We start from the raw sequence: 11509 nt of genomic DNA on the forward strand, positions 1-11509 counted from the left end.
GCCGCTCTTTGTTTCCTAAAAGCCAGTCGCTCCACATGTCAGCCACCACCATATATCGAATTTCCTAATTTGTTCATGAATGTCCTTGATGATGCTTACACATTTGTCTTCCAGTAACTTCTTGATCTCTTGATGCTAATTGAGCAAATCAGAGTATACACAATAGAGCGTACAAATATGGGAAAGAAGAAGCAGAAGGTTTGCAGCTGATAGAGTAGCTTGGTAGAACAAGTAAGGAAGCGAGGGTAGCGGGACGGCTCAAGATATAGCGTGTATGCGTAAGACATTGAAAGACGAAGTGAGTCGTATTGTTCGAAGATAGGTGACATATTCTTCGTAAATCTATGTTTACATATAAGCGCTGCCAAAGACAACCTAGAATACATAGACTATGTTACAAATCGTTCCCAAACCGCATCTCTACTTCAACGACGCCTTCCCCTCCCAGGTTCCCACCGCCTTACTAAACAGCTCCTTACACGGAACCCTCGAGCCCAGTCTCGCACACAGCAAGAACGCGCCCGAAAGTTTCCGATGAAGCGAGTACGTCTCTTCCGGCGGCGGCGCAAGCCTCTCTTTGACCATCACGGGGATCAAGCCGCGCACTCTATCCGTAATGGTTTGGTCTCGGAAGTCGTATATCTCGGGCCCACTACCACTAAACGGTTCGGCAAGCGTGAGCACACTCTGGATGTGCGCGTCGAGCATAGCGGGGCTCTCGTTGCCGGTAAGGTAGCCGAGTTCGACAGAGAGGTCGCGGAGAGAGGCGCGGTCGCCTTTGGAGGCTGCGATCAGGATTTTGATGTAGGGCTCGACGAACTTGTCGGGGTAATCTCGCGAAGCACCGAAGTCTAGCAGTTCGATCTTCTGGGCGGAGGCGTTGTAGAGGAAGTTTGTCCAGTTGGGGTCGGTTTGCATGAACTTGAACTCTACAATCTCGCGGAGGCAGAGACGGAGAATCTGCGTACCGATCCAGTCGCGTTGTTCTTGGGTTAGGGTCTTGAGTTTGGTGACCCCGACACCATGCATGAGCTCTGCGGTCAGGACGGTGGGGCCGCAGGCTTCGGGGAAGACTTTAGGGACGGTGAAGACATCAGTGTCGTCTTGAAGGAGGTTGCGGAACCGAGTCTGGCATTCGGCTTCTCTCGTATAATCGCATTCCCAACCAAGTTCTGTTCGGGCGTTGGCGATGGTCTTGTCTAGGTAAAGACCCTTTGGCAGGAGACGCGATGCTGTTAGGAGGATGGAAAGGTTGCTGAGGTCGGAGTCGATGGAGTTGGCAACGCCAGGGTATTGTACCTTGACAGCTACTGCCTGGCCATTAGACTTGAGCACTGCTTTGTGTACCTGTCCGATCGATGCCGCCGCGATAGGTACATCTTCGAACGATTCGAAAAGATCACGCCAGTTGTCCCCAAGGTTGCTGCTCAAGACTTTGTTCCGTTGTGAGGCCGGCATGTAGTCTGCGCTATCCTGCACCCGCTGCAAAACATCGTGAATCGCAGGTGGCAACATCTTGATGTCTTGGAAACTGATCATTTGTCCAAGCTTGAGAGCGGCACCTCGCATGCGGGAAAGCTTTGCGACTAGTATTTCCATGTTCCCAGGGCTCAGCATCAACGAGCCACCAGTTGACGCAGCACTGCCGGTCGCTCGTCGAAGACCCTCACCGACAGCTCCGAGTGCCATGCTTGTGCCTAAACCAGCATACTGCCATATGCGACCGAACCGTGACGAAGGGACTCTCGACTCTCGCAGCGCGTATGAAGACTTCTCTGGTTGGGTGGTTACCTCATTTGCTGACTATTGTACAACTGTCAGCAAATCAGCAGGCTTCAGGCTAGTAGGCGGATTTGACATACTTCAGACGTAGCCGCGTTTGACTGCACGTCCTGGGCGAGTTGAGATGCCAGGTCTTCCATCTCCTTTGACGAAGTCGCGGATTGAGATTCCTGAACCGGTTTTGACTGCGTCAACGGTTGAGTTTGTTGCTGTACTGAGGGCAAGGGTCTGTCGTCGAGTGGATGCCTGCCGGTGGTCTTTGCTACGGGCCTGTCATCCAACGGATGTCTACCACTGGTCTTGCGCTCTGCATATTCTTTTCTCGAGAAAGGATCGCTTCCTAGCATCCTAGCAACTTTTCTCGAATGGAAGACATCCGTGTTGATACCCTCTGGTAGGTCTTCCTCCACTTGCTCCTGCCCTGACTTGGGTACATTGTAGAACACATCCTGGTTCATCTGCTTGTCTGCTACATGTTCGTCGCTTTGCTGTTCCGTTCCTGAAGTTCGAGGTATTTGTGATTGAGGTTGTGATGAGGTCGTTGGTTGCGATTCGACCGATCGGGTGTAGAATACGTCTCTGTCATGACCCTTCTGCAGCTTTTCTGCCTGTGGTGATATCGACGTCTGTTGAGGGTCGTTCGCGTGTGCGGGAATCGGTTCAGCGGCTTGTGTGGAGGACCCTCTAGGGTTTCCGGGAAGTGGTATTGTGGTCTCTGTAGACTCTACCGGTTTGATGCCCTCGTCCTTGTGACGAACTTGTTCACCCTGGTCCTCAGCCAGAGGTTCCTTCGGCGCCTCATGTACTGGCCTCTCGGAGAACACATCCTTGCCCTTTTCCTCTTGTTCAAGTGTCAACCCTTGAGTCGGTATCGTGCCGTCTGGTAGCGGGGATCTGGGGGCCTTCTTTTGTTCGACTTCCAATTCTTCTGTGGGAGGGGGTGCCTGAGCGCTGTTTTGACCAGACCGATCATAGTGATGGTCCTGCTCTACGCCCTCCCTAGCAACCTCCACTGGTGTCTCCCTCTTCACGGTGTCTCTTCTGGGTACATCGGCCTGCTGAGTCCATTGTGTGTTCGTCGCCCGCTCGGCTGCGGCTTTCGCGTACGAGGGAGCTTCTTCGCTGAAGCGTTGTGAGAGGGCGATGGCGGCCGCTGCGGTGAGAGTGACGCGGTCTGTCTGGTTCTTGACGGCTTTGGCTAACGACGAGGTTTTGTTGTAAGCGTCCCACTGGTTAGAGCGAAGCGCGATGTGCTTCTGTGCGACAGATTTGGAGGCATTGAAGAGCTTGGCGGCGTCGACAAGCCGTCTACCTGCCATTTCGATCGGATGAAAGGGCTACCGGGAGGTGCGACACATGACGAGGGGTGCTGTAGCTCTGCGTAAGCTGCGGAGGCTCTCGTGAGGCCATCGAAAGTTATGCGCGTCATAGCTGGATGGGGTTAGGTTGTAGTGCGGAAATGGCGCGATTGGCTGGCCATCATGGCCGACAAGGGTCTTGATCGTCTAGTGGGGCAGCCAGCTGCATCTATACCCTCAACAGCACGACATTTGATTTACTATACTCGCCTCACGCGTCCTTAAAATCCTACCGTCCATATTGGTCACCGGGCTCGGTCCCATTTTACTCTTGGTACCCAATCAGACTTCGTAGCCATCCGTCACGACAAATCAACCAGTGCTTGGTGCCTGAGTAGCGTCAGTCGGTACTTCCCAGCCGCACGGGAAGATAGCAACTATTCGGCCTATCAGTCTTGACTGATTCAGGCACAAGATACAAGTGTTCTCTTAGCAGCTTGCTGAAAATCCCAAGACAGCCTCAGAATTCCACACCAAAGTCCCGGACGTAACCCAACTGTTCATTCAAGAGAACCGCAAACATGAAAGTCGCCTGTCTCCAATTTGCCCCAGAAGTCGGGCGCGTCCCAGAAAATATCCAAAGAGCAGAACGCATCCTCCAGTCCACCGCCATTCCTCACGACCTAGCCTGGCTCGTCCTCCCCGAACTCGCCTTCTCTGGGTACAACTTCCAATCACTCGAGGAGATCCAACCCTTCCTCGAGCCTACCACATCCGGAATCTCAACCCAATGGGCGCAGAAAGTAGCAAAACACTACAACTGCCACGTCACAGTCGGTTACCCAGAAATCACCACCCCAGCCACCAATCCCGGGGACAGTCAAACGCAGTACAATTCCACCGTCACTGTATCGCCAGATGGAGACATACTAAACAACTACCGGAAATCCTTTCTTTACTACACAGACGAGACATGGGCATCTGAAGGACCGGGCTCGAAGTCGCATAAACTATCCAATCCCTCATCGCCAGATTCTCCCTTCTATGCTGGCCAACTCGGTAGCCTGGGGAAGGTTACCATGGGGATATGTATGGATATAAATCCTTACAAGTTTGTCTCTCCATGGGCCGATTACGAGTTCTCCACTCTCGCTCTAACATCACAATCTCCGATTGTTTGCATAAGCATGGCTTGGCTATGTCACCTTACGCCCACGGAACTTGTACAGGAGCCATCGCAGCCGGATATAGCGACGGTAGCGTACTGGGTCGAGCGCTTCCAACCGCTTGTTGAGGCCAAGGGGGATAAACCCGTCTATATCATCATGGCGAATCGGTGTGGAATGGAAAAGGGCGTCTGTTACGCAGGCAGTAGTACGGTGATACGGATCGAGAAGGGTGTTGTCAGTCTATACGAGACAGCGGGCAAGAGCGAGGAGACTTGTTTGATCGTGGATCTGACCCAGCGACCCAAGTTCCAGGTGAGGAGTGGGAGGTGATGGGTCAGAGAGCGTTGTCATGAGGGCTTCACCTCAGTCAAGGGAAACCTTAGACACTCTGAAGCCTATATTGACCGCGAATCTTCTGATTCGCTTGTCTCTATTACAGTGTAGTCTGCAGACCTGTTTGAGGGTTTCCTTGTCTGAGGTGACTTGCTTTCTGAGGCATGTTCGCTAATGTGGCCATTCGTAGGCCGATCGGACGTACAAGAAAGACCGCCTTTGGCTGATACTGAGACGTCTACCATTGCAGCGGCAATTGTTGCCGGCCGCTCCGAGGGAACCTTACGCGCAGAGGTGATCGTCGGAAAACGGTTTTTCAAGAAAGTCACCTCAATCAACGAGACAACTGAACATCCTGGAGCCTACATGGACGTCTGATTTTCTGATTTGCCAGTGTTGTCCTAGTGTAGTCTGCAGACCTGTTCAGGTCTTTTCTTGTGTGAGGTGGCGTTGGCAAAAGGCTAGGCAATGGGGCTGAATCAATACCGCGGGGGTCATCGTGGATTACAAATGATGCAGTGCATTCAATATACTTTATAAGAGCGCCGTAATGTGTAGTCTTCTCGGGCTGGACGTGGTGATGAGTCAGAAATGGAGTTTAGTGCCAACCCGTGTTATGAGTGCGAGTGTCCAGTATATGACGAGAACGACGCTCGTCACATATGACGCATCTGGGATCATGTTGCGCGCAGTACATCACGATCATCAGCACACCAGAAGTCATTCATTGTGACCCAGCAAGTGTTTCCATTTAACACTGCTCAGATCTAAACCATCATGAATCGATTCCTTTCATTCCCATTTACAGACCCAAAGCGCCATGAATGAGAGGTAGGTAGGTATCCGGTAACGTGAAAAGAACACCACCCATAGCATCCCTCGTTTGCAGACGTCCTTCGCTTAGAAGACTGGTCGCTCGCTTCCCGCCATGTGCGAAATTCCCAATGTAGTCGCTCGTTTCGTGTGAGGTAGGTTGTCGGTGCAGGAACAAGGAGTAGTTGGGAATCGAGAATCGAGTGAGGGATGGTTCGTCGGGGGCGATACGCTTAGATACCGAGACGAGTCTTGCGCCAGTGTCGGCGCTTGGCGTTGTACCTGTGGGTGGAATGTCAGTCTCGTGCTCTCATCATCATATTATCGTGTCCTTGTAATCTCTGGTGACGGAGATCGAAAGCGGCGAGAGCGTGCGAATCGTGGGTAGAGCGTACCTGATGGTGTTGCCGGTCCTCAGGCGAATCCACTGGGGGATGGGGCGGTTCTGCTTCTGCGCCTTTGCAAGCTTCTGCTTGGTGCGGAAGGACTTTTGGGACTGCGAAAGTGTCAATATGTGGTCCTACAGTGCGTCGCAACGGCGGGCGGTGATATCATACCGGCATCTTGACTGCTTGTTGTGAGTAGTCGGATGTCGAAAGGTGTTGTCGATGTCGGAAAAAAGCCAGGAATATTGATCGATGTTGGTGCGCTTGGCGGGCGGCAAGCAGAAACTGCTAGACCGTGTTGGGCGCGCTAGCGGGGCTTTAGCGTCATTGCCGTCTCAAACGCGCAGGTGCGCTGACCTGCAACATTGACATTTCGCTGCTCCAGATCCTTAAAGTGCGCAGAAGGGCTGAAGCCTCAAGCGAAATATCTAGTCTTGTATCAAGAACAGTGTCCTACGCTGTGCTTCGCGGGGTGTCTCTGACTTCGCAGTTCGGCTCGCGACGTGACTGCGCTGAACTGACATGCATAGCCAACATTGCGCAAAATCGCAGAGCGCCATACCGAACTGCATCATGGCATCTGATGCATCTTTTGGCCTATCAGCCAAGTTTTGATTAGTAGGATCGGTTTAGCATCCAATTATGCGACTCTACTACAGTTGACCACGCCTCCCCCGCTTTTCACATGACTTCTTAGGAAAAAGAATGGTGCACTGAGACGGTCATCTTAAGAGTCGGGATTGTATCTGCTATTATTGCTGAGTTTGTCAATTCGAACACCACCTCAAAAGTCGAGCTGAGCAATTGACACCTTGCAACCAGACGTCCTATCATAATACTAGCTTCAAGAACACTCCATCAACTTGGTCGCATAATCTCGTATCGCAAATATGGAACCGAAAGGTGTGAAAGGTACGAGAGCTGCTCCCATCACCGTATACTTCCAGGCAATGTCGTTAAGAGAGAGTAGAGAATGCAGCATTACAAGACACCCATGCAACAGCAGCTGGCACCCTACTTAAACTTCCAAACCAAAACACCGCCTCGGAATCATCTTCTCCTCCTCCCCAAACAACAGCCACTCGTCGCCTCCGCGCGGTCAAAGCACACCTCGCCCCTCCTAAACGCTATGCAGTCTACGCAAAAGACCCTAAGAACATAGCCCAAGTGGCCGCCACGCGAGCGTGGCTCGACACCATCGTGTACGACACTTTCGCGATACGAGAATTTTACAGCTGGTATTGGGGTGATGAGGGTATACCGAAAGAAGAGATCGAAAAGGCCGATGCTGAAGGTAGATTGGAGCAATGGTTTGATGAGGCTGAGGTTGTATCTATGTGGTCGGGGTGTATGCTCGACGAGGAAGGGGCGAGGTTGGTGGCGGAGAAGACAGAGTGGATTTCAGTGATTGACGGGAGAAGGTATCACATCTCTGATATGTGATGATGTGGAATGAGGTTTTCAAGAGGAGAATTTGTTGACACTAATACTGTGGCAAGGTGGAGATACATGCTTGTTTCAACATATCACTACATTATTCCAATGTATGTGGAAGAGGAGCTGGATGTTCTTAACATGGTCGGTGAATTCCATCACTCCAAATCTCCGGAAAGCCCAGAAAAGACTGCTCTTACGCGATAGTCCGCGCATGGTGTCCTTGCAGCATCGAATACTAAAGAGAACCGGGTGCTGGACTACTTCATGAGGATATAGCAAACGAGGGATTCCAGCTGTGGCAGATGAGCATGAGCCACTGCCCAACGAAAGCTCGGTCGACTCGTGTCGCGCAGTGATTCATGAACCTTCTGGGGAAAACATTGAGGGTGCTGTTCTAGGAGCATTGCGGTGAATTCACTCACTAGCGTGGCGCTATAACATAGGCAACTTTCTAGTCGCTATTTTTATAGTCACCTTCACCTACTGGCATTCTATCCACACCGTAGACAACTCGTTTCGACTTTGGATCACACAGTGGCTCTTGGTCACCACTTTGTCGCCGTAATGGCTCGCAACTTTTTGTAAGCCAATCGACATGATATCTACAACAAGTTTAACAAGTATCCCAGAACCATGGATCTCGACACAGTCACCGTGCGCGTCGGCGAAGCAGACACAGCAGTCGACATCACCGTCTACCGCGATATCTTGTCGGCTGTCTCGCCTTACTTTCGCAGCGCTTTCGATGGCCCCTTCGTGGAGGCTACCGATCGCTCCATATGCCTGACAGACGTCACCAATGAGACGTTCCGCATGTTTCTACAATGGGCACATAGCCAAAAATGTCAGCTGTCAAACGGCGCTGCTTTCCCACAACATGCAATACTTGTCCAAAAACCAACAAGGAAGAATGTGGAACAAACTACCCCAGGCTCTGCAGAGCTGCAGCTTCCGCATCGCACGAGCAGCAGCCCAGATGCGAAGACTCTACCAGACACCACAGTAGCACTCGACGAGCTCGACGAGCACGATGGCCTCAGATCACTGTACCATACAGACCCGGAATGGATCAACGGATACCGCCTGTCGCTGCTTTCTTTCCTGCGTCTCTACGTCTTTGCCGACAAGTACAATGTCCCCCAGCTACGAGACGACGTTTTGACTGCCATGATCGCACAGTCAAATGCTTGGAATTGGTGGCCTGATATTGATCGAGAACTGTTAGACTCTGCACACGAAAATCTACCACCGTCATCCAAGTTCATTCGCCTCTTCGTTCTGTCCACAGCCTACTGTTGGCTCCTGCAGCCTGAGACCTGCAGTGCTACTAGGATACGTACGATGATGGAGATGAATGAAGAGTTTGCGTTTGATGTCATCGTTGTGCAAAACCAGATGCTGAAGGATAAAATCTCGTCGGAGGGTATGCCGCTTTGGTTAGAAGATGCTGTGCCCAATTCTTGCGTCTTGCACGAGCACCGGGTTCAAGATGCAGAAAAATGTCGAAAGCGCATCCGCGACCAATCGCAAATCTTCACCGGACTCATCGAGATGTGCGCGCAAGATGTCTTAGGAATTACGAAAGAGTCTGGCGAGGAATAGGCGGGGAAGGCATCCATGGGGATCACACTGAAGGATACGAAGAAATGACCAAGACATTCGTGTCAAGGGTTCAAAATTTGGCGCCGACCTCTGAAGATGATAGACAGCCAAGACAGGAGTTTGAGACCTGGAACGACGCTACTGTACCGGCGTGGGGATGAGTACATTACTTGAGACTGCCGGTCAGTGTGGGTCCCCAGCAAAAAACGGGCACAGAACGGCCAGAAAGCACAACTTCATAGAGCAGGGTCCAACGGGAGATTCCAGCTGGCAAGCGAATGAAAGAAATGTTGCAGAGGGGCTCAATGTGACTGCGTGAAACATAAGACACGAAACTATAGTCGAAATCTTGCAGCGATGTCTCGGCTGTTCGACCCCAGATTGCTAGTGTGGCGCTATGGCCACAGCTAAAGTGGATGCAAGCGCAAGGATTCTGGGCCTCAGAAATGTCGATCCCGTCTCCGAACCAGGACCCTCTTGTTTCGGCGAACCTACTCGTCGCATTCGCGCACGCGTCGGCGGTACCACGGTTGGTCATGTCTCTTGGGCGTTGACACCGGCTGAAGTGCTTCACGGCATCTTCTTTTTAACTCTTCGCATCGCCTCGCTTTTCATCTCAAGTCTGTTTGGCCGGCGCGCGCATTTACCCGTCCAAGTCTTTTCCCGTAGTCAATCGCGGTGCGCCATAGCGATAAGAGAACGAGACCAGGTTGGCTCATTGTCTTTGTCGCGTAGACGCGCAGCAAATTGATTCGAAGAAATTGGCCCTCTAATCACGCCTCTCCAGCGACTGCATTCCAATCGCAGCCATGACAGACTATGGCTCCACACCACCGCCCAAGTCGCCCTCTCCGGTGACAGTCCCACGCTCCTCGAGCCTCCCGCGCCTGGCCAGCTCTAAGCTCTTCCTCCCGCTGCAGAACGATGCTTCGGCGATATCTACGCGCGGGCACCACCTCCCCTCGCTACTCAACAGCGCACGTCGACCGTCCACTATACGCAGCAGTGAGCGCCGGGGTAGCGACACGGACGATGAAGACCTGGAAGCATACAGAAACGGGCTCGTGATGCCTTACGACCGCGACTCTGATCGGAGGAGCAGCATAGGCGCGCATGTGCTCAACACGCCGCAGATGAGGAGCCAGCGGCTGATTGGCAACTCCAATCCCCGGTACAAGTGGGAGAAGTACTACAAGTCCGAGGAAGAGCTCAAGGGCATGAAGAAGCCGATCCGCGAATACTACGAGCGCAACAACCAGCTCCTGCAGCACTACCTATATATCGACCGTCTACTCGACTCCTCCCTCCCGCACAACCTCATCCAAGAGTACACGAACATGGAATCCGGCGCCGTCAAGATTCCCTCAACCATTCGAGAAGAGTCTTCGGCCTCGACTTCTCCCCTCGCTGTTACCCCCGCTGGTACAAATGGCACCAACACGCCCGGTTACTATAGTGAGAACGGGCGAAGTGGTTCATCAGGCAGTCTCAACGGCAATGGCGCGCAAAAGCCCATGGTAAAGCGCACACCGAAGAACCTCTACAAAGTCCCCGAAGCAGACGAGAACACGCCTCTTCTCGCACACGACGAGGCCGTAGAAGACGAAGAAGACCTAGAGGTCGCAAACTCCAAGTTGAAGGACTGGGTCCCGGAAGAAGACGAAGACACCGAGAGCCCCATTGTCAAGCTTGCACTATACGTCAACCTCAGCGCAAATACGGCCCTCTTGATCATGAAGATTGTCGTCACAGTCCTCACTTCGTCCCTCTCCGTAGTCGCCAGTTTGGTCGACGCAGCCCTCGACTTCCTCTCCACGGCCATCGTGTGGTTCACATCCTGGATGATAGCGCGTCAAGACCGCTACGCCTACCCAGTTGGCCGCCGCCGTCTCGAACCCATCGGCGTACTCATCTTCTCCGTCATCATGATGACATCCTTCTTCCAAGTCGGCATCGAGGGCATTTCCCGCCTGACAGGACCCGACCGCACAATCGTGCAATTGACCATTCCCGCCGTGGCCATCATGGCCGCTACAGTCGTCATCAAAGGCCTCTGCTGGCTATGGTGCCGTCTCATCCGCAACTCGTCCGTCCAAGCACTAGCCCAAGACGCCATGACCGACGTCGTCTTCAACACCTTCTCCATCCTGTTCCCCCTTGTAGGCTACTTCGCCAAGATTTGGTGGCTCGACTCGCTCGGCGGTATTCTACTCTCCGCTTATGTTATCATCAACTGGAGTGCGACCTCTGCGGAGCACATTCGCAACCTGACTGGCGCTAGTGCCACGGCAGATGAGCGCAACATCCTCCTTTACATGACGATGCGCTTTGCAAAATCCATCAAGAGGATTCAGGGTCTGCAGGCTTACCACGCGGGTGACAAGCTGAATGTCGAGGTGGATATTGTGGTTGATGAGAATCTCAGTTTGAGGGACAGCCATGACTTGGGTGAGAGTCTGCAGTATGTGCTTGGTAAGTCATTCTTCTCTGTCTTTTCACGGAGTTGTAAACTGACAGATTCACAGAGAGTGTACCGTACGTTGATCGCGCGTTTGTACATATCGATTATACGGATTACAACTTCCCGACACACATGTCGCAGCAGGAGTGAGCGGAAGATGCGCCTGGCATCTGAGTTGGCTGTACATATAGCATCGGAGACAAAAAGATCGTAGAAACAAAAACACCC

General features: G+C 52.5%; 4 protein-coding genes across 4 annotated transcripts; 3 read left to right on the top strand and 1 right to left on the bottom strand.

Moving 5' to 3' along the window:
- Positions 1-420: 420 nt before the first annotated feature.
- Positions 421-3101, bottom strand: J4E93_009539 (uncharacterized protein; the record flags this gene model as incomplete). The annotated part of the gene is made up of 2 exons (XM_049347429.1): positions 421-1803; positions 1863-3101. The coding sequence occupies 2 exons, from the start codon at positions 3099-3101 to the stop codon at positions 421-423; spliced, it is 2622 nt and encodes an 873-aa protein (XP_049195435.1).
- A 560-nt stretch (positions 3102-3661) lies between these two features.
- Positions 3662-4579, top strand: J4E93_009540 (uncharacterized protein; the record flags this gene model as incomplete). Its single annotated transcript, XM_049347430.1, has 1 exon — positions 3662-4579. The coding sequence occupies one exon, from the start codon at positions 3662-3664 to the stop codon at positions 4577-4579; it is 918 nt and encodes a 305-aa protein (XP_049195436.1).
- Positions 4580-7782: 3203 nt separating this feature from the next.
- J4E93_009541 (uncharacterized protein) lies at positions 7783-8820 on the top strand (the record flags this gene model as incomplete). Its single annotated transcript, XM_049347431.1, has 2 exons — positions 7783-7799; positions 7848-8820. 2 exons carry the CDS (start codon positions 7783-7785, stop codon positions 8818-8820), a joined length of 990 nt encoding a protein of 329 aa, XP_049195437.1.
- An 809-nt stretch (positions 8821-9629) lies between these two features.
- J4E93_009542 (uncharacterized protein) lies at positions 9630-11431 on the top strand (the record flags this gene model as incomplete). The annotated part of the gene is made up of 2 exons (XM_049347432.1): positions 9630-11292; positions 11346-11431. The coding sequence occupies 2 exons, from the start codon at positions 9630-9632 to the stop codon at positions 11429-11431; spliced, it is 1749 nt and encodes a 582-aa protein (XP_049195438.1).
- Positions 11432-11509: the final 78 nt, after the last annotated feature.

This window comes from Alternaria ventricosa (genome assembly GCF_023758065.1).
Source record: "Alternaria ventricosa strain BMP 2768 chromosome Unknown scaffold_22, whole genome shotgun sequence".
Lineage (NCBI taxonomy): Eukaryota > Fungi > Ascomycota > Dothideomycetes > Pleosporales > Pleosporaceae > Alternaria > Alternaria ventricosa.